The 23,617-nt window shown below is 39.8% G+C and overlaps 1 protein-coding gene across 2 annotated transcripts in view; it reads right to left on the bottom strand.

The window, feature by feature from the left end:
- Nucleotides 1-5,765: 5,765 nt before the first annotated feature.
- Pum3 (pumilio RNA binding family member 3) overlaps nt 5,766-23,617 on the bottom strand; it is a 35,606-nt gene continuing 17,754 nt past the window's right edge. For both annotated transcript variants that reach the window (XM_042699389.1, XM_042699390.1), the window contains exons 12-18: nt 23,563-23,616; nt 22,103-22,183; nt 13,463-13,605; nt 12,624-12,846; nt 11,552-11,639; nt 9,098-9,188; nt 5,766-6,033 (exon numbers count right to left, since the gene is read on the bottom strand). In XM_042699389.1, coding sequence (XP_042555323.1) covers nt 5,901-6,033; nt 9,098-9,188; nt 11,552-11,639; nt 12,624-12,846; nt 13,463-13,605; nt 22,103-22,183; nt 23,563-23,616 — 813 coding nt within the window. In that variant the 3' untranslated portion in view covers nt 5,766-5,900. The remainder of the gene's footprint in view (nt 6,034-9,097; nt 9,189-11,551; nt 11,640-12,623; nt 12,847-13,462; nt 13,606-22,102; nt 22,184-23,562; nt 23,617) is intronic.

Genomic DNA, 23,617 nt, shown 5'->3' with positions numbered 1-23,617 from the left:
GGTAAAACCACAACAACTGTAAATCCAGGGAGCCCAAGACAGGTATTACGCTCTGTAGATGAAGGAACTGAGGACCAAGATGTCTTGATCAGGGAGCTGGCAAGACTCCAAAGAGGATCTACATTCTCCAAGTGTATTTCCTTTAAAAATAACTACCTGGAGTTAGCCCCATTTGTTCCCTGGGGCTGACCCCTAAGTGTCTGTGGAGGTCAAGACCACTGTGCTACTAGAAGGCTCCCAGTCCTGTGCTGATTCCACTTCTATAGGGCAAGAAAAGTGACCTCAATTCACCTCTGTTTTCCTTCCCCGCAGAAGCAGCCTCCCTTTCTAGCATGGGTAAGTCACTGTCTTCTACTTAAGCAAGCTGACAGACTTCACAAGGTGTTGTGACAGGCAACAGCAAAAGGTGCTATTCCTGTCAGGGTTATTTGAATTTTAAAAACAGCCTATTTGTGCTCAAGTGCTTCTTTCTCAGTCCAGGCATCTTAACCTGTAGAAGGAAGTACAAGGCCTGAAATCCCTTATCCCAGAAACTAGCACAAACCAGCCACTGCTCTGCTCTCTTTGGAATACTATATGTTGTTGGGGGCCCTGGCTGCTGAAATGCTCAATGCAAAACATCTGAATAATGTCTTTTTGTTCAGTTTGTACTAGTACAGAGGGCTTGCACTCAGGGCTTGGGTGCTGTCCCTTAGGTTTTTTTTGCTCAAGGCTAGCATTCTACCACTCAAGCCACAGCTCCATTTCCGAAGTTAGTATGTCTTTAAAAGGTAGATGTATCAATTAAAACAACAAAGAAACACGTTCTAATGCAGGATTCTATCTAAAAGGAAAGCCTGTTTTCAAGCATCTGAAAGTCATTTAAAATATCGAAATTATTCATTTTGTTTAATTATAGTCATTAAGAGCAAAGTCAGATGATTCTCATGACCTTACGAGCCACTCATCACCTATTCAAGTAATTGTCAAAAAAGGTCAGGCTCAGAGCTAATCATCTCTTCCCATGATGTAATTAATCTTCCAAGAACAAGAAATAATGGGCCAAAATTTCTCGTTCCCACATTCTGGTGGTAGTTCTGTGGCTCTGTCTGCCCATTTCCCATTCAGTAATGGGCATGAATCTTTGCTCACAACTTGGACAAAACATTCTTATAAACGCTTCATGTTTTTTAATGAGACTCCAAACACCACTGTTTTACAGGAACACCAGTGGAAGCATCTGCAGTGTCTCACACAGTTCTGCTTTGGGCGAACTGTGTACACAAGCAGTGTCTGTTTGCATGTGCTTAGAATGCAGTTAACTCCTGGGTGAGAATCTTCATCTAACATCTTGAAATTAACCCAGTCAAATCTTAAGAGCTTTGGGGCACTCATAGTATTTTATTTGGGCTGTCCTGAGGATTGAACTCAGAGCCTTACCCTTGCTAGATGGGTGCTCCACCACGAACACCATATTCCTGGCCCCATTTGCATTGGTTATTTTCAATGTAGACACTGTCTCAGGCTATATTATGCCATATTTGGGGGTGACAGGTGCTTATCACTGTGCCCAACTACTAAAATGGAATCTCCAGAATTTTTATACCTGGGCTGGGCTCAAACTGTGATCCTCTGATCTCTGACTTCCAACTAGCCAGGATTACACGTTTATGCCACTGAACTGGCAGGTGGTTGTTTTAAATGTCAAAAGGATGGGAGATGATGCTAACAAAGTTCTTTAGCGTTTCAGCAGCAGTGTTTTAGGTTTGTGTAGTTCGTTTCAGTTGATCATGGTGGCTAAACTGCTGCTCTGAGACTTTGTGTTCTCTTGGCCATTATCCTGAATACCTACCTTGAATCTGTGCAAGATGTAGTCCTTAAAGAGAGGAGCCTGCTATAATTAAGATGCAACCTTTACAAAATCGCAGTAAAAATGCAAACAGAGCACCAACTCTTAAAGAGCAATCCAAGTTAGGTCATGCAGAAAGCACATCCTGTAGGAGACCATTATTTCCTTATACAACTGCTTATTACACAGTTAAGGCAAAATGGGGTTCTCTTGCCTTGTGGACATCAGATTCCTGGATAAAGCATGGAATTGGTGTAAACTGGAAACTACAAACAGCTGAGTTTTCTAATTATCCTGTATTCTGGTGTCTACTTCCATAGAAAATAAGCCCTCCATTAAACCATGTCTGTAGTTTGGGGCTTAAAAATCATGGTAGACTGCTGCTGCTCAACAGTGGTGTATTGTCAAAGTTCTCTCTGTTCCTTCCAGAACAGTTGACAGAAGGCTAAACGAGTGAAAACGGTGTGAGCCCACAGGGCAAAGGAGAGTCGCCATCAGTAGGTGAACAAAAGTACCAAACAGCAGGGGAAAGGTTCAGGAGAGGGCTGAAGGCCCAGAGTAAGCAGAGGTATGGGCCTGTTCTCACCAGGATGTGCCCAGCACTGAAGAAATGAGGTGCCACATCTGAATGAGCCTTGGGAAAGGAAGTAATTGGGAGTAGTCCTATCTTCATGACTGTGACCCCACCCTAGCAGAAAGCTGGCAGTGTTATTTTGTGGCTTTCTGGCTGGTTCAATTTTCCACCAGCACAGGGCAAAGGATCTGTACTCAGTTCTGAAAAACCTTCACTGAGGGCTGGAAGGCTGGCTGCAGGTAGACTGCCCTCTAGAGGTGGGCAGACAAAACGCCTATAGATACTGACACTTAGAGGACTTCATGGAGTAACAGGATCTACACTTAATCACTGTTAGTGAGCTAGCAGTAGAGAACATGAAAAGCCCACCTCAAGGCTTTCTCAAGTTTCAGGTGTCTACAATATCCATGGTGAACCATGGAAAAGCACCAACCACCAAGACACTTTACTTATTGCAGGGAGTACATCATTCTTCTTTCTGAAATATGAGAGGCCTGGGGATTTTTTATTTTTTTTTTCTTTCTGGAGCTTGAACTCTGGGCCTGGGCGCTGTCCCTGAGCTCTTCAGCTCAAGGCTAGTGCTCTACCACTTGAGCCACAGCACCCAGTTCAAGCTCTGTGTATGTGGTGCTGAGGAGTCAAACCCAGGGCCTCATGCATACAAGGCAAGCACTCTACCACTGAGCCACCTTCCCAGCCCTGGATTTTTTTTTTTTTTTAATGCTATACATTTAAAGTGTATACATGGTTCATCCCTATATTCCTAACTACTCATGGGGGTTGAGACCTGGAAGATGGATAAAAGCCAGTCTGACCAGGAAGGTCTATGAGGCTCCATCAATAATTAGCCAGCAAAATTGCTAGACTGGAGGCATGGTTCACATGGTAGAGCTCCAGACCTGAGCTTGAGGCCCTAGTACCTACAGACACAAACAAGAACAATCTATGAATTTAGAGAAGTCTAATCCCACTTGCTCCCATCCCAGACTGTGATAAAGAAGACACTGAACTGCCATTTCAACCTTGTACATTAAAGATATTGTCCAATGCTGCCAAAATCTGAGGCCAAAGAATCCTATATTCAGCTAAACTAGCTATCTGGGTGTCCCAAGTAAATAGCTCTTCAGTCTTTCAAGCACTTTGCAATTTTATCTCATTTATTTTCATGAAAGCCTATAACCTATTGAAATAAGGGTGTTAGGCAAAGAGGAAAAATGCAGGGAATGAAAAAGGGCTTTCCTTTTCAGTGAAAGGAAGATGTAGAATGATGTAGATGTGCAGTTTAAAGCTTCCAGAAAACCAGAGGGATGTCTCTAGAAGGAAGTGGAATGTGAACTGAGCTCATATGCTAGATAATGTGGACATTAGTATTCAGTGAGTCCAGTCAGCATACTTTTGACTGCAGGTTGCTGAAGACCCAATTACAATGACTGAACCAAAACTTAGGGTTTGTTTTTCCACTTGACTAGAAACCCAAGGCTGGAGCTAGTATAACTGATTAATACAGCAAGTCAATATCCTCATTTCTAAATTAGTTCTCCTTCTTGCTAAGTCGCCCTTAGAATGTTGGTTATCTTCTCTCTGAAAGATGGACCTCCCAGAATCAAACCAAGGTTGGAGGGAAGCAAAGAGACTTTCTTCCTATGGGCCTGGCATTTCAGAAATTCTTCCCAGAAACACCACCAATCTTCCAAGGCTCACTGGCTCTGGTCCTGCTAAGCTCATCACTAACTTCAGAAATGGTCCCCGATGGTTAGTTCACACTAGCATGAATGTATACACCATACCTGAGGGTAACAGGCATACCGCTGAGTGAGCAATCTCTCTCTTAGGAACCACTTGAGACACACTAGGCCAAAGAATTATACCAGTCAGGATAGGTGGACACATGGGAAGTAGACACCAGAATACCATGGGAGCCTACTAGACTGAAATAAGGAAGAAAATTGTGGGGTATTTGCTAAGAGACTACAAGAAGCTAAATAATTCTAGCAAAAAAAAAAAGAACTGGAAAAAATTAATAACCAAATTGTATTTTCTCTAATAGGAAGGAAAAATACAAACCTGCTAAGAAATCTATACTATGGAAACAGTGTATTTAGAAATTTGGAGGAGTTAAGAATAACTGGAAACTTTTCTGGAGAGTGAGGCAGGGGTAAGGCAGACAAGGTTGATTTTTTGTTATTAGCTTTACAAAGGCCTTTTCAAAATTATGAGCATGTTACTTTATTCTCTTGGGGTTCAAAAACGGACCAAATAGCAAGGTTTTTTCACAGTCTCTCTGAATGGGTCCTTTATATGGAGAACACAAATCACAACGTATTAGTCAAACAAAGGAGTGCTCTAATGTTGTCTTTGCCCCATTCATCTCTGCCTCGTTCCCCCACCCACACACCGGGACTCAGTTGGGTGAAAGTCAGAAAAAGAATCGGCTCTTTTGCTCTTTGGGAGAGTGGGAGAGGGCTGGCAGCTATAGTTGGGAGCAGTCCCGGGACCCTGTAGTTTAGGCAGGAAAGGCAGTCGGTTCTCCCAAGTCTAACTCCAGTGGGACTTGAGTGGGTGTCCTATTACATTAGGCTATTTGGAGAGAGGACCGGCTCTGAATTGCAAGCAGCACGGCGACATGAGCCTGAATGATCTACACTCTTCTAAGCTGAGCTAAAAGCTAACCCCAGTTCATTCGAACACCCTACCTGAACTCACAACTTCTGCACCGTAACACATTTACATCATCTTCCTTCTCCCTCAAATCCATTTTTGGTTTGGGACAGTCCTTAGGGAGAATGCCTCACCCAAAGGAACTACTTTATTTATGTGGATAGGAAACACACACACACACACAAAACACACACACACACACACACACACACACACCACCTCCAGAAACAAAGACATTTTTCCAGTGACCCTGACCTTGACACTGAGAACCAACGCAAGCTCATTCATCTAGCACATTTCTCACCAGGAGCTTCACTTACTGACTTGATTTCACACAAAACCTAACACAGAATTCAATGTATAGAACAGCTAAAAAGCCAGCTGCCCCATTGCAAGGTGCCCCCACTGAAGCCTGAAGTCCAGCCCAGACCCATCGATTTTCATCTCACTGTGCCTACACAAGGCCCCTCTTGGCTTTTTTCCATGTCCTGCCTTCCTCATGCATAATGGCCCTTCAAGTTCCACCTCTTCCAGGAAGCCTTCTCAAACTACTATTCTCTAAAGGCATGAACTCATTCAGCCACACTTTGTACTTATTTGACCCCATCATTCATGATTGACAAACTTTCCACATTACTGCCTCACACTATGATTTGCTTGGAGTCCAAGACAGAAATAGCTGGGATTTAACAAACATAGACCATCTTTACAAACCATTTTTATAAACAGATTCATATATAAAGAAGAAACACATGTAGCCCCTTTTTTTGTACTAGGAAAGCAGAACAGAGAACCAGGGAACAACAAAATTGGTTCCATCTTGTTCTGAACTGGTTCCATCTAGGCAGTCAGTTTCTCAAGCAGAGTCTCTACTCCTTTGCTGCTGTTTTTGTTTTTTTCCAGTGTGGGAATCAAGCATTTCAGTCCAGCTTTGACTTTATTTGCAACCTCTTGGTCAGAACTCTGTAGGAGACTGAAGAGGAAAAAAAAGTAACAAATATTAAAGTTTCATAACAAGCCTAAAAAATCTACAATACTTATACCCAAAGAATTTACTGTGATTCAACTCCTGTAAATACAGAGTGTACATTAAAAAAAAAATAACCAGCTGAATTAGGAAGGATAATATCCTATATTCTAAAAGCACATGAGTGTTTTATAAACCTGAAGATGAAGTCACTCAAGCAAAGACTTAACTGACTTTTGATTATCTTAGAAATACACCCTGGGGGCTGGGAAGGTGGCTCAGTGGTAGAGTGCTTGCCTTGCATGCATGAGGCCCTGGGTTCGATTCCTCAGCACCATATAAGCAGAAAAAAGCCAGAAGTGGTGCTGTGGCTCAAGTGGTAGAATGCTAGCTTTGAGCTGAAGAGCTGAGGGACAGCACCCAGGTCCAGAGTTCAAGGTCCATGACTGGCCCAAAAAAAAAAAAAAAGAAAGAAAGAAATATACCCTGCTTTAAAATAACCACACATAGAATAGCTTTACTTCCTTATCCAGAGTATAACCCAGAGCAGACACCTGTGCTTTCTTTTCTTTATTCATGGCACTTGAATAAAGCAGGTGGCCAAGGAAAAAATCCTTGAGTACTGACTTTACCCAAGTGAATGGGTGCAGAGAAGAAAGGTGTGAGGCTAGAAGCTAGGAGTGACACGTTTTTCTTCTACTGATAACAACAGAACCTACCTTGCTCCCTCACAGGGAGGTTTTTGGTAGGAGAACCGAACCCAAGGCCTCAAGAAGGCTAAGCATCCACTGGCTCTACCACTGAGCTACAACCTCAGCCCCAGACATTTTCTGACACTCAAATGACCTAGTGTCTGAAGGCAGGGTCTAACAGTAAGCACTCAACAAATGTTAGGTATTAAACAAAACAGCCCTAGCTTCTGCTTTCCAAAACCTTGCCCAAGTAGCCTACCACTACGGTTCATGAAACCCTGGAAACTGCTAACAGCTGGCCTGAATTTCCAGTTCTCTCTCCTGTTCTTCAGGACCACGTGTAAATGCTGATCTATTATTTCTAGAAGGAAGTCTCGTGGCCTTTCCAAAAGTCCCCAGTCATCTTGTCAATAAAAAGAAGAATAGGTTATCAGCCCCATGTAGCATTCTACTGAGTAGGAAAGAGAATATTCTACAGCTTGCCACCTCAGAGCTGAGAAAGGGTGCAGGTAATTGATGTCTCATTCACATTTTAAAAATTCTACACAACTTGGCTAACCACAAAATGACAAAACGTGTAACAATAATTCCAATTAATGTTCAGTGAGTATATTCCATATGCTTACTTTTCACAACCACTTTAGAATTTTTGTTAACCTTGTTCCACAAATACAGAAAACTACAGATGTTCAAGAATTTTCCCAAAGAGACAGTAAAATGGGACTGAAAATCAGGCAATGTGTCTGGAGCCAGTGCTGCTAGATTCTATTGTAGTCTGCTTCCCTAACCTAAGCTCTTTTTCAGACAGCATACCGGGCTGACTTTCTTTTCATTCCTTCTTTTCCATTACTGTAAAAAGATCAAGTGAAACAGACAACAGAAACAAATACATCAAAAAAATTTCAAAAAGAAAACATGAGTTTCAAGTAAAACTTCAGTAAACCAGGAAATTTTACCTAAGAAGTCAAACACACTATTCAAAAAAAATATGATTTCTGTATAGTATTTTCACAATAAAAAAACATTCATTAAAAAAAATATGACTAAACTGTTAGGTTACAAAATAGTTCAATTTCTACATATGAAATACTCAGGTATTTCATGTTTCTATAGTAGTTCCACATGGTTCTACCCAACAAACCTAAAAACAATTAACCTATAAACCCATCGTTGCATAAGAGATCTATACCAGAGGAACTCGGATAGAGCTTTATAAATTAATTTCATGGCATCACTGAATTTTCTACTTAAATGAGTATTATAAGGAAAGAATGTGTCAGAAAGTATTAGCATTCCAAAGGCCTAATAAAGTTATGAAAAAAAGTTGTTTTAGATAATCGATTATGGCCACTCAACGTCTATTGGAAAACTAACGATTTTTAATTAGATGTAAATAAAATGATCTGTACAAACCATATGTATTTGAAGACATTGCCCATAGGAAAATGAAAATGCTCTTGAGTATTTGCATACATGCATACTAGCTCACACTATACATTACAGAAATATTTAACCTAACATTTGTTAAACTTATATAGCAAGTTGCAAGTAAAATGTGGTGGGAAAACCAAGCTTGGATTAGTATTTGTTTCTGAAACCGTGGTAACACAGCAGGGGAAGAAAATCAAGTAATTGCTAAAGCAGCACACAGATCTTTCAAAATGAATGTTACTAACAGAAGGGGCTTATCTGAGCATAAAATGCGAGGAAATTTCAATGACCTGTAAATTATAAACTCTATAGTCCAGAGAACAATTTCTAGTTCTCACACCAGTTCTCACACCACCAAATGCCCTTCATTTTACATTAGAAATAGACAACGAGCATACAGATTTTTAACTACAAATTCTTCATGAATTCTTCTAGAATCACTAAATACAATTATTTTATAAACTTGGGTATAACAAAAAAAAATTTGTTACAGTTTACATGGAGACAGAACTTATCCATGAAGAAAAAAATATTGCTGGGTGCCAGTGGCTCAGATCTCTGATCTCAGCTACTCAGGAGGCTGAGATCTGAGATTTGAGGTTCAAACACAGCCCAGGCAGACAAAAATCTCAAAACTCTTTTCTCCAATTAACCAACAAAATCCAGAATGGAGACATAGCTCAGTGGTAGAGCATTAGCTATGAGCAAAAAAGTCAAGCAAGAGCTCAAGGCTGAATTCAAGCCCCATACTAGGGTTATCATATACATTTATGTTTTTAATATAGCAAAACCATCACACCATACTTTGTGTATGTTATAATTCTATGATCTTTGACACCTAAAAGTGGACAATTAGGAAAATGATACTGTATCAGACATAAATGGGAAGGAATTCTATTTTTTGCATAATCAGATTCTGCACAGAGAAAGACACCAATTATACACACCTAGAAAGAACAATGGCACCTCGATTCACACTAGCCCAGGACTTCAGGTTCTTTATACCAACATGTTCTACAAGTGTTTTTGCAAAGCAACCTGTAAAATATATAGAAACTTAATGAACATCATTGGCAAACTTCTATTCCTCTTCTTTACCACCTTTAAGCTTACAAAAGTTTTAAAAAGGTTCACTTGGTCATGTTTACATTTCTTTACAGTATTTACTGATTGAACGCTGATTTGATAGTTATTCAGGAAACAGATGTTTGACGGTAGCATCTTGTGACCGGATGAAATCAAGTTTTCTCTCGTGGAGGAATGCTCTCACAGAAGGTGCCACTAAACAATAGAATGACTATTCTACAATGCACAGAGCATTTTCTCCCTACAACACTTGGATATCTACATATCAAGACTACTATTCCTCTTCACTCTAGTATGTACTTCAGATTCTCAAGTTCTATGTATTATTATCTAACTATGTCATATAAGTGTGTGACTCATTCTTTGACAAAGAAGAATTCTAATGGCAGCAATTTAGTGCAGCTGGAAGAAGGGATGGCTTACCTTAAATGCAAACATCTTGGTGGGGTAGCATGTACAATTCAATCAAAGACAACCAAAGGTAAAGATCCTTTATGAGCCACAGGACCTATGGCTATCCAGCCTCCCATGTACTTGTTTAAGAGGGACAGAGATCAGCTAGTGGCATGGCTTGTTTCCCAAAGATGACCACAGCAACATCTTATGTGCTGTGTGTACATTTAGAAAACCCATTCCCCCAGTAGGTCTTCTGTTAAATCTCGGTAGTAGTCCTGATTGCCTTGATAGCAGCACATGGTAAGAGCAACACCAGAAGACTCCTGAGGCTAAATCATGAAAGTACTATGGCATTATTTCCTTTGGAGATTGATTCTAAAGAACTAACCAGCAGGGTGAGGAAGCTCAAGAACCTAGGAAGAAGTGCAGCTATTGGTTCTTGGCCAATACCCAGTACCAAGGTGCTAGCCTCGCAGTGAGCTGCTGCCGCGGTGGAGACTCCAATATGAAACTGAGCAGCTCCAGGCCAGAGGCAAGCTCCACCACACTCGCGATCAAATGATTGTTTTGGAAACTACTAGACTTTGAGGTGGCTTGTGACATAGCAATGATGAAAACAGTTAGACACAATCATTTGGTGCCACCTGAAAATGAAAAACAGCAGGCCCACACAGGCATAGGAATATCCCAACATTTCCTTTCCTTCTCTTTGTTTCCCTCTATTTTCCTTCCTCTCCCCTTTGTCTTTTCCTCTTCTCTTTTCATATTTTCATTAAGAAAAAAAAAAAATCACTAGAAAATTTCTTGGGCTTTAACAATTCCTCTGGCACAATCAACTTCATAACATTTTTTGTTGTTATTTTTTATTTTATTTTTTTGTTGGTCATGGGGCTTGAACTCTGGGCCTGGGCCCTGCTCCTCAGCTCTTCAGCTCAAGGGAAGCACTATACCAATTGAGCCGCAGTGCCAGTTTTCTGGTGGTTTATTGGAGATAAGAGTCTCACGGACTTTCCTGCCCAGGCTGGCTTTGAACCATGATCCTCAGATCTCAGCCTCCTGAATAGCTATAATTATAGGTGTGAGTCACCAGCACCCAGCCATAACAATGTTTTTAATGTTTTAATGAGAAAAGATACTTCACTACATGCTTTTTCTTCAATATAAGCTGCTTTTTTAGTTAAAAAAAATTGCATTGAAAACTGGTCCTTATTCTGAAAGGCTGAGTAAGAAATAACAGCTCGATTATTATATTCCTGGCCTCACAACTTCAGCTTGCCTTTAATTCATAAATTCTTGACCACAGTAATAGAAAGCTGAAACAGTCTTAATCCTGTGGGGGGAACCCCGTTAGTAGCTTAAATATCCAATATAAAGAAAAGTCTGAGAGGGGAATGGTCGCTGCATAGAAGATACTTCCCACGCTCCAGAGCTGAGATTCTTCAGAGCAGCTTGGCTTAGAGAAAGCGCCAAGACTGGCTTGCTCTGCAGTCACATGGATCTCAATGCCAAACAAACTGGAACCTGTGCAAAAGTCTAAAGAGCGTAATCTCCTCTTGCTTATTCCTTTCTCCAAACTAGAGATAAAATCATGCCTTTCAATGAGAGGCAATATTATACCATCCTCAAGGAACAGACTGGCATGTTAGGTAACTGACTGAATCCACTTAAAAGTCTGAAGTAGTAGAAAGGGAAAAGAAAAGGGAGGGTAAGGAAGCCAAAAACAAAAACAAAAAGTAAACCCCAAAGGAATCTTCAACACAGCTTCCCCTGGGGAAAGAGCACCATTCCTAATCACTAGGTCATTTTTTATTCAGCTCTCATTTTTAAACATTTGACAAACATTGTACGTGAACTCAAAAGACAGTGAAAAGTCCAAGGATGCCAGGAATTGCAGAAATTCTACATAAGATACAGCCTACCTTCTCTCCCATTTTCTTCCATCTTTTTATCTTGCTCTATTAACCACTTCAGAACTAGATGTCCGGCAGGATGCTCAGCAACATGAAGCTATGGTGACAAGAACATGTTAATTCAAAAGCTGTTCTCGTCCATCTTGGCCCACAATTCAAGCTCCATCACTACATACAGATAAGAAGTCAGCCAACTTTAAAGGCTTAAAAGGTCATTATCTAGAATACACAGCATTCTAGAGACCGCACATTTTTGCTACTTGCCAGGCCAAAATAAATGTATTTATGCAAGACTGCAATCCCCACAAAGCAGTTCAGGCTCGCCTTGGTGAACTTCACCACCACAAAGCTCATCTGAAATCATGCTTACCGGAGCACTTTTCAGGTGCTAACTAGAGTTCTGAGGTACGAAGAAACCTCTGGGATGTATTATTTAAACACAAATGATTACAATGATCCCACAGTACCTGGGGGTGGGGGGAGGGAGTGTCTATCTCTCCTTATCCAGCATAGACGAATCATGGAGAACAGATCACAGTGGGGATTGTGGTTTTACTGTGGTAATATGAAACCACTACAATTTTTCTTTTTTGGGAGTATTTGAACTCAGGGCCTCACACTTGCTAGGCTGGTACTCAAACACTTGAACCATACCTTCAGTTCTGTGAACTTTTATGAACTAAGATTTTCTTTTTGTTTTTTGTCGGTCATGGGGCTTGAACTCTAGCCTGGGCGCTGTCCCTCAGCTCTTCAGCTCAAGGCTAGCACTCTACTACTTGAGCCACAGTGCCACTTCTGGCTTTTTCTGCTTATGTGGTGCTGAGGAATTGAACCCAAGGCCTCATGCATGTGAGGCAAGCACTCTTCCCCTGAGCCACCTTCCCAGCCCTGGATTAAGATTTTCTTGATCTCATGTCCCTGAGCATAAGCCACCAGCGTCTGGCTAAAAGGATAGCATTTTGATCATTTTCAAATGATAATGATGTTAGCTAATTAGTATTAAAGGTCTTTACATAGCAGTGATTTCTCTAATGGCATTTTTTTATACCCTTGGGGTTTTCTTCTTATAACAGTATGCTACCTCGCCATCCTTGCCTCCCGGATATAGCTCTGCTGCTGCCAAGCTGGCGATGGCATTCATGGCAGGCTGAGCGTCGCCAATGGCAGATCCCAGAATGTCAGACACCAGCACACAGGCAGACTTATCCAGCACCACCTCGTGGGCATGTCCTTGCAGGTAGCTTAACAAAGCTGGGGAAATGGATTCCAGGAGCTCTCGACGGCGTACCTCTGTATCTTTCTTACTGTTGGGAGTATGTTAAATGAAGTGGTATGTTAAGATGAATGACAAAGGAAAGAGGCTGATCTTATTAACACAAAACCCTGAAAAGCTTATCACAGTCTGGGTCACACTCCATTAATAGTTGTCTACACTCACATTAAGCTTGCATCCCCTGGATATGAATAGTGCCTGGCATATACAAGCACTGAATAAATGAAGTATGGCTTATGAAACAAAACACACACACACACACACACACACACACACTCCAAACCAATCTAAAATCACACAAAACTAATATGCTACCCACAAGATAGCATATGTTTATAATACTTGTGTGTGGACCTACTTTCTAGGATACTCAAAACACATGATTACCAGTAGCTTGGAAAATAAAGCAGAACAAAGAAAACTAGATCACATAACTGAGTAACTGCTACATTTAGGTGCTCAGAGGTTTTTTGGTTTTTTCTGACATGTCAGTTTTGCATCTTCTGAGAACTTAATCTGTCAAAATTATAGTTTTAAAAATAGAATTCATCTTTTGAGAACCCTTAAAGAGAGAGGCAAGGAAGAAGTGAGCGAGAGGTGTGTGTGTGTAAGTGAGCAAATCTCTGAAGTTAAGTCGGGTCATTTACCTGTGGGCGTTGCCATCTCCTTTTTGCAGAACTTCAATGATTTCTCGGACCGTATGGGCAGGATCTCTGGGACTCAGTAAATACAACAGGACCTTTCTTCCATATTTATCGCTTATTATGTTAGGCAAAGAACTAATAATTTCCTATAAAGTTACACATAAAAAAGTCAACTGTTAGCTGCATTCCTCATGTATGCTTGGACATCAGTGGTAATGAAGAATATACACTTAACCACTGTACTTAATGGCAAAGGTGAAGTTCATTCTGTTCTAAAATCAACTCAGGAGATTCACACTTGGAACAACACAGAGTCAATACAGTGACTGGTATCACTAAATCACCCACTGATAGTCACTGACCAAGCCCAAGGACTTAAGGAGCTATCTCTATTCACTATGACCAATATTTCTTAGGCCAATATTACCAGAGAAAGCATTAGCTGAGGTCACTGAGTAGATAGAGCTCATCTGCAGCTGCGCCCCACTGATACACACGCCCCTTTTAAATTTCTCGGCTGAGACCAAAGTGAGGGAGGAAAATAAAGACACTATTGAAAAGAATAAGTGGTTAAAGGCTTTGAAAGTTGTTGTTTATCAATGTCAAATGAAAGCTGACTACTGTAATGAAAACTGAAGTGTATGGAGGAGGGCAGATTCCCCATGCAGTTACTAATCTCTCTGCATGGCCTTTCCCTCCACATACCCAGGAATGAGGGCCTCCCCTGCTAATGGGTGACCCAAGTGACAAAAGCAATGGTGCCTGGATCCCACTAAGTTCCCACATCGATCTGAGAAAGTCACAGCCATAAGAAATTGCTTTATTTTAAACAGAGAAAACACAATGAAAAAAAAAATCACAATTTCCCCGTCTAACTTCCTATTTCTTGTAACAAACTTCATAAATATTCAATTGCACAAGAGATTAAATACCATAGGTTCTTCTTAACTGGGTTGGGGCCACAGAAAGAAGTCATTTCAACTGGCCAGGTTTACAGAGGGGGTGTTCAGAAAGAAGAAAGGACATGATATAATGTGAGGCAGGGTTCTGATTAGTCCTAACTCCAAATTGTTCTAAAACAAACAAAACCCATATAACTTTTGAGGGGCAGGAATTCTGTGATGACACAGGCGTTACTTTAAAATGTCTATTTATTGGGAGAGTTTAGTACAAGAAGCCAATACATTAATTAAGTCAGCTACCAACCATAGGATGAACATGCAGCAAAATTCAGGATCTCACAGTTGATACTGTAGCTCTAGATCCCCACACATCATGTTTCTTTTTGCAAAGCCCTAAGCCTCCCTAAATTTTTGCACAAAACCCTGTGCACTTCTGATAATGAGTAAGAGTAGCTAACACTCATTAAGTGCATGAAGTGCTTACTCGGAGCAGAACAGTGCTGAGAGCTGTGCATCTGTCATGTTAAATGATTTTCACACCACCAGTGCCCTGGTCCCAGGATCCACGCCCCACTTGGTTCTCCTACGTACTTCTAAAGAAGTTAAGGTCAGCATAATGATTTCCAAATAAGTTTTCAGGAAAGACTCAATAGCTCTAACCACCTCAAAATGCATAGAGAATTTTACCCTCCCAGGAAAAAGAACTTAAAATTTCAGTAGTACAAAGGAAGACAGAAAAAGAGAACTGAAAAAGAAATGTACAAAATTTACTACATAGAATCAAACTCTACTAACTCTCAAAAGGAGATTTGTGACATGTTGGGTTTTTTTTTGTTGTTTTTGTCTTTTTTTTTTTTTTTTTGCAGAGGTTGAGGGTAGTACTGAATTTTAAACTCAGGGCAACATTGCTTAGGCTGGTACACTACTACTAAAGCCACTCTCTCAACCCTGCTTTTTGCTGGTTATTTTTTTTTTCCGGTTGGTCGTGGGGGTTGAACTCTGTTGTTGAACTAGGTGTTGTCCCTCAGTTCTTCAGCTCAAGGCTAGTGCTTTGCCACTTGAGCCACAGCACCACTTCCAGTTTTCTGGTGGTTTACTGGAGATAAGAGTCTCACGGACTTTGCTGCCTGGGTTGGCACTGAACCGTGATTCTCAGATCTCAGCCTCCTGAGTAGCTAGGATTACAGGCATGAGCCACCAGCACCCAGCTATTTTTACTAGTTATTTTTGAACTTTTCTGCCAAGGATGGTCTTAGAACTTGATCCTTCTGCTCTCAACCTTTTCTCAACTAAATACAGACATGAGCCACTGGATCTTGTTACCTGTGTTTTTGAGAGTGAGGTGTTTAGTGCCACAAACACAGCGGATCGATGGTGTGTCTTTACTGTACCTTTAGGGACCTGTTTGACACTTCAACAAACTCACAAAAGAGGGCAGATGTTTCGTTATTTAACTTGTTAAAGAAAAGGGATGAGAATGATAAATAGTCTAGGCTATTTTCAATACTTTTAAAATAACAATCCTTTGTGGTCCTTTAAAAAAATGACTGGCTAGGTACAATACCTCATGACCCCATAATTTTAATTACTTAGGAGGCAGAATCAGGGGGCAATTGAAATTTGAGGTCAACTCAGGCAAAAGTTCATGAGACTATCATCTCAACCAATAAAAAAACTGAGTGCAGGCCAGCTATGTAGGAAAGGTAATTAAGAGGATCTGGAAGACTATGCAAGTAATAAAAGCAAAATAAGTTCGCTAGGGATATGGCTCAAGAAGTACCATGCTTGCCTAGGTGCTAGGCAATCAAGTTCAGATTCCAGTATACCACTACTAAAAAAAAAGGACACTGGCAGCCAGGTAAAGTGTGATGTGCCTGCTGTAGTGCCAGCAGAAGGCTGAGGCAGGAGGATCGCAGGTGGAGGCCAGCCTGGGCTACACAGCAGACCCTTTCTCAAAGACTAACTGAACAACAAAAATGTGGAGTGTAATTACATTGTAACTCTTCTTTCTAAGAGAGACAAGAGAGAAAAATTGTGGTGAAGAACATAATATGGCTGGGAAGGTGGCTCAAGTGGTAGAGCGCTAGCCTTGAGCTGAAGAGCTGAGGGACAGCGCCCAGGCCCAGAGTTCAGGCCCCATGACCAGACCAAAAAAAAAAAAAAAAACTGTAATAGCTACTCTATCCTAATTAGTATATTTTCCTTGGTACAAGGACAAAAGGGGACACCAAGCAGCAATGCTTTTCATTGGTTCCACACATCTGATTGTTTGAGCAGAAAAGGCTTTTGTACTACAAGACTTGAAGATACACATAAAATCGGCACATAAATGCATTCGGGTCTAGTCCCAAGATGTCCCAAACTTCACTGCCACAGGCTGTGAAGAATTTCAAACTCTAAATTCAAGTTTTTTCAGTTTAAAATGTTGAATGTATACAGCTTTTATAAATAAGTAGTATTAAAAATGTAATACTTAATTCATGGCCATTTCACTTTCATCCCAGCTTTCCCTGTCACTAAAAACACAACACAAACAGATGTTATTTAGCACTGCCCTATTTCTCTTTAACCTTCATTACAGAGAAAAGGGACAGAAATTCTAGATTATCACGTGGAGAGAACTAACAATTTCTTTAGTGTGTATAAACAGATAGGAGCCATATATCGATGGCATGGAGAGATGATAGTGTACTGACTTTGGCAAGCTGGCAAGCTGTGTTTTGAAAATCCTCCACTTTCTGGGCACTTCAGCTCCCTCGTCTGTATAGGAAATGACATACCACCCTGACCCACAGGATATTCCCACCAGCAAACCAGGAAATGCACACGAACTCAACTCTGCCTTAAAGTCATCGTTTTCCCATTGAACACATGCCTGTCACTCTACAACACCCTTAAATGTGGCAGTCATAGCTTTCTCCCTTATGAGAAACAGTACAAACAATGATACATTTAAGTTTGTCTTAGTTTATTTCCTAAGAACACACTTAAGAACCATGAAGCCTTTTATTGGAATTTTGTCTTTTAAAGCAGTAGTGTGAACAAAACAGAAGGATAGGAGAATGATGGCCTCCCTCCCAAGATATCTTTGGCCAGCTCTGACCTCCTGCCAAATGCCGTGGCACTTTCTTTTCCAACCTTCTTCAAAGAGGCCAGGTAAAGGTCAAATCAGACACACACAGGAAATAGAGTTAGAGTAAACAGATTTTCCACAGGAGACAAAAACCAGCCAAAGTTCATGTATAGAGATAAGAAGAAATAAAAACGATGTTGGCCATAAGAAGCTAAGATATAGAAAAATGGATGAGTTAACGGAAAGTTAAAAATATAAGAAATTTAAATAATGGCTATTAACAGAAATGTTAAAGGAAGGTAGCCTCCTGTTTTACTTTAAAAATAATGTGGGTGGGCTGGGAAGGTGGCTCAGTGGTAGAGTGCTTGCCACACATGCATGCGGTCCTGGGTTTGATTCTTTAGCACCACACAGGCAGAAAAAAGCCAGAAGTGGTGCTGTGGCTCAAAGTGGTAGAGTGCTAGTCTTAAGCTGAAGAGTTGAGCAACAGCGCCCAGGCCCAGAGTTCAGGCACCACAACTGACAACCAAAAAAAAAAAAAAGTGGGCATTTTAGGGCTGGGTATGGTGGCAGATACCTGTAACCACTCCATTGCTTAGGAGGCAAAGTGGGAAGACTGAAGTTTTCAAAGTTTGAGACCAACCCGGGAGAGGTCAGCCCCAGAGCCTATCTAAAAACACCCTGAAAGCAAGAGGACTGGGGTATGGAAGAAGTACTAGTGTGCTGGCCAGCAAATGTGAGGCCCTGGGTTCTAGCCAGTACAGTAAACAAACCAACCCTGTGGATTTTATTGCACCGTACCTTTTTGGCTACACTGAAAAACTGTTAGGTATAGCTCAACAGGGTTTTAGTTTTGCAGTACTGAAAGTCTTGGAGACTGGTTGTACATCAATATGAAGACATTTACTACTATTACTACTACTACTGATAATACACTGGTTAAGGAGGTATCTTTTACAATAGGTATCATACCTCAATTAAAAGGAAAAACCCCAGAAGGGTCTATGTGGAACTGACAGCATTAAGGCAGGAGGGGCCACCTTAGAGAAGGCACACAACATCATTCTCCTTAGCTCCTCATCCCACCTGACCTGTCCCACTTATTTCCCCATCTAGTTGATGGAGAGCTCTAAGTCTGTACACCCTGCATCAGATTAGATTAAATGTTACGTGAATGAATGGTAAAAGGAACAACATGAGATCTGACTGGGCTATCAGAGAACACTATCTGGGGACTGGTCTGCAGAACGTAAGGAATGATTATCAAGCTATGATTTCAAGCTGCCATGCAGAAAATGCAGTCACTGGGAAGAGAATACTTAACTATACTGCATTTTCTTGGCTGCTTATTAAAATGCTGCATAAGGCAATGGGTTTTACAGTAACTGCGGAAACAGACACATGACTGTGTAAGTGCCGACAAGCTCCCACAACCCAGCAATTCTGGTAAGCAATGCCTTAGAGAATGTGTGTATAAGTAAACCTGATTGCAAAACTGAACTACCTAACTTGAGGGCCGGAGGAGGAAAATAGTGGAAGAACAATGAAAGGGGTAACACTGATCAACATGCCCTGCACTTAAACTTGACTTACAGAATTGTAACCTCTGTGGACAACTACTTAATAAAATAAAGTTTCTTCACAAAAGTATCTGGAATAGCAAAATCTAATACAAATTAAAGAACCCTTTTCAGGGTTTGGGGATTGCTGCTTAATTATTTTTCAGCGCAAAGATGGGATTGAGTACTTTTTGTATGCTAGGCCAGTGCTTTACCACTAAGCTTACACTGATAGCTCCTCAAAAAGTAGTTTTGAAAACTGGAAAATAAAAACAAAAACAAAAACAAAAAACAACCAACCAGGCAGGAATGGTAGCATACATTTGTAATCTTAAGAGTTTGGGAGGCAGGGGCAGAAGGATTGTAAGTTGCGAGAACAGCTCAGGCCACTCAGGAGAGAGAGTTCCAGGCCAGCCAGTCAGCTACATAGTAAGACCCAGTCTTAAAAACAAAAAACAAAAGCAACAAAAAATACTGTAAAAAATAAATATCTATCACCAGGAAAATACAACAAAATGTATTATGCAGAATACTACTTGGCCACAAGAAATAAGTGATTTATGACAAAACCAGGGAAGTTATGGTCCATGGGTCAAATCCAGCCTGCAGCCTTGCCTTAAGAAAATGGATTTTACTTTCCGGAGAAAAATGAGGGATGGGGTAAAAAGTTTGACAAGAAATGTACTTATTACTTTACTTATGTAACTGTAACCCCTCTGCAACTCACCTTGATAATAAAAAATGGATTTTACATTTTAAAGAGTTATTAAGAAGAATAAACAAATAAGAATTTGAGATACTGGATTACCCAAAGTTGTAAAATATTTACTACCTGGCCCTTTACAAAAAAGGCGTCCTGAGCCCTCATGCTAAATCTCATAATATAAAGCCAAATGTAAAAAGCACCTTGCAGAATACAGATGCCATGTCTCTTACAGAAAACGTGTAAATATTCAAAATAATATTACACTTCACATCTAACAGACATTTTATTAGAGTATTTATTGTATTAATCTTTAAGTACTCTTATAAGGCATTAAAACTATGCATTAATATTTATTCAACCTCAAATAGCAAAAGGCAAATGTACCAATTTCCTTTCCAAGGAACTCTGCTGTTCAACCAGCTGCACAGATCAGTGCCTTCACTGCAGACTGGATCATATTTTCTAATATGTTTATTTCAAAAAGTAAAATAAAAAAGAAATAGTTTGCATCCATGTTGAAAGGGAGAAAGGCTGTTAACCAGGCTGTGATCTCAAGTTCAGGAAATCTGGGTACCCTGAATCTACAACGTTGCAACACTAAAACTTTTTTTTTCAAAGGCTGGGCACAGCGCAACAGGTTTTTGTGGTGGATGGGTGGGAAAATGCAAGAGCAATTAGCATTCCAGAATTTTATCACGGGCTGCATAGTTTAATAATACACAGAACCTGTGGCGCATTTGTCAGTGAGAGACAGATGAAAGGCAGGACTGGAAGAGCCAGCCATTCAGGGAAAGCTGTCTTAAGTAAGAGTCTTTAGGAATGTGGGTTAAATAGTTGTGGTCCTTGAGATGATAAGCACAGGAATTAAAACTGTTTTAACAGCAACTTTAAGTGGAAGAAATTTTTGGGAAAAAAAATTAATCCAACATAATTCTGAGGACTCTTGAAGAAAGTTTGAATCCAACTGGAACAGTATGCAAATTTCAGTTGTTGTAAAAATATTCAACAAAGGCAAACTTTGAAAAGCTCAGCCTGTTTCCATTTCTGTCAAACAACTTTATTCATTAGCCAATTCCATGGCCTCCCATCTCTGTCACAGGAATGAAAAACAGTCACTATTGATTGGAGTCAAAGGGTAATGGAGTCACACGAAAAATGTCAAACCACTGGATCTGTGACATCCAGGTCTCGCCAACTGGTTTCTTCCCACAATCCTATCCCAAAGAAAGTCTTCACAATCTTAAAATAGTAAAGAACAAAGTCTGAGAATGACAGCGAGGGCATGAGAAATTCACACACTGGACTGATAGCTGCATTTAGGGAAACAAACCTTCCTTCTACTAGCACATATATTTGCTACCGACACCAAGTAATACTAGTCCACAGTATGGGCTACAGAGGGTGCAGAGGGCCACAGCACAACCACCTGACAACAGGTAGATTTTTCAGGTTCACCCACAGTACCATCTGTCACCAAGATTTTCCCAAGAAAATCAACTAGTGTAAACCTATTAACTAGTGTAAACCTATTAACTAGTGTAAACCTATTCATCCTCAGATGAACAAATTATGTTTTACAGATTATGTGATTTTCAAGGTATTTCCAATTCTGGCCACTTCTACTAACATTGAAATAGTTTATTCCCACTCTTGCAATCTCTAGCACCTTCTCAACACCACTTGAGTATTAAAGGTAACAGGAGAGAGGGAATCATGGAATCAGTCAGAAAAAGGAACAATCATTGCAGGATAAATGAAAAACCAATAGTTCAGAAAATGATCTTTCCTTAGGAATAGTTTCCTGAGTTTTTCTGAATAGCAAGCTACTTGACTGTAGCACTTGCAACTTTATGTAGTCACTATACCAGCGTTGAAAGAACTGATGAAATGTAAATGGAAGTTAGTCTTTTAATCTAGCTCTACAAAAGCTTTCATATGGCTTTAGAAGGCTCCATGACCAAGTTCTATGAGCCTTTCTTATTTACCCCTTCAGCCCAGCCCACATGGACTGATAAAGAACTTCAGAGGCAGTGTGTATAGAGAGAATGTTGTGATGCTATGAAAACAAATTTCTGAACAAATCTCAACAATGCTTCCATTTTTTAGTATATGGAACTGTGTAATATACCATGTGTGCTATTCCAGGCCAAAATAAAAGGACTAAGCCTTAATTTAACCGGTCTTTAAATAATTTAAGCAGTATTAGTATCAAGTTACAACGTTATGACTTCTATAGGATTAGAGAAACTCCAAAATAACACTTGAGAACTAAAACATATCGAAAAAGCTGGTAAAAAAAAAAATACACAGAAAAGTCTTTACACAGCATGTGTGAAATCAAATTTATGCATTCTACTACTGAGGTAGAAGTGACTTGAACGCAAAACCTTAAGAAGTACTTACCGATATGATTATCTGCTTTACAAGCTTAGTATCATCAATACAATCAAATGCTGCCAACAACACCAAGTGAGAGTACTGGCCCTGAAATTGGAAACGAGAGAGGTGAGAAACACTGCAAAGATTTTGCCTCTGATCCTTCCCGTGAAGTCACTGTATAAAGGTTACTGACATTGACAACTTGTTCAACACAATGTAAATGAAAGTGAATAAAAGCCACACAAATGAACTTTCTATCAGGACCTAGTTAATTATACTCTAGAGATAAGATTGACTTAAAAAAAAAAAAAAGAAAAAAGAAAACAGAAAAGCATCCCGGTTAGACCAAGAACCACCAATATCTGAACAGTAAATAATACTTCTAAGTAATTACTCATTCAAACCCATGGGTTTATTGTTCCCTTTAGAAGTCAAAAACACAAACTTCAACCACTGTTGAATTTACTGACATAAGCAAACTCTAAAATTAAGGCAATCAAATTAATTTAGTAGCTCTAAAATGTCCATACAGTTTAGAACTTTCTATTAACATTCTATTTTTACTCACATCAAACTTAAGTTTAAAACTGACATTTGCATCATAAAATATTCTCAGACTTCAGCAACAGCTCATGACAGAACACTACATTTTACTTTGTTCCAGCAAAGCTAGCAGCCGGTTCAATGGTTTCTTACTAGCTCTTCTAATCCCTAGCACTGCAAAACACAACAGATAAATATACAATCACACAGAATCAATTTTATCTTAGTCTGAATTAGCAGTTGCTCTATTAGGCATGTATCATTGTTAGAAGTTTTCATGGAGTTTTTGCAGGAATAAGTTGCTAACTATGAAATATTCCATTCCCCAGTAAATGAGAAAATTCCTGATGAACTAAATCATCAATCAACACAAAAAGATTATATTTAGTATATGTATTCTAGTTATAGTATATCTATTTATATATACATTTATAATACTATATAGTAACATACAAAAAAAAAAATCCTTTATATCTAAGTACATACAAAAACCATTTTGGAGGCCATTAATCCTCGGGAAAAACTATCTTTTATACCCAGTAACCCCATTACAAAGCTATTATTTCATCTCCAAAGGATTCAAAGGAATCTAAAATATTTAACTAATCAAATTTTCCATGACCACAACTGAAGTTTGCCATAGGAGAAAAAGGCACATTTTAACTTGCTGTGGTTTTGGTAGTAATAAAAAAACTGTATCAGTTTTAGCACATGTGTGCATATACACAGACACATACTTTTATAGCCACACAAAAGGGGAAATAAAGAACACATGTCACAGGAACCCCACTTTATGTAAATAATAGAAAAAGACAGACATATGCATAGACTATAATAAATTATATCAATTTTGTTCTTGTCAATTTTCTGAATTACCCGATTTCCTATATGAATTCATTTACTATTTAAAATAATGAACTATGTCCTTCTGCTCTACTTACATTCGCCACTTTTTCAATATAAGTCTTCATTGTTTTCACAATCACTTTTCTGTCC

The sequence above is a fragment of the Dipodomys spectabilis genome, unplaced genomic scaffold (assembly GCF_019054845.1).
Source record: "Dipodomys spectabilis isolate Male_0828 unplaced genomic scaffold, ASM1905484v1 ptg000241l, whole genome shotgun sequence".
NCBI lineage: Eukaryota > Metazoa > Chordata > Mammalia > Rodentia > Heteromyidae > Dipodomys > Dipodomys spectabilis.
Note: the sequence above shows the minus strand (reverse complement) of the source record. Positions and strands in the feature narration are given on the sequence as shown.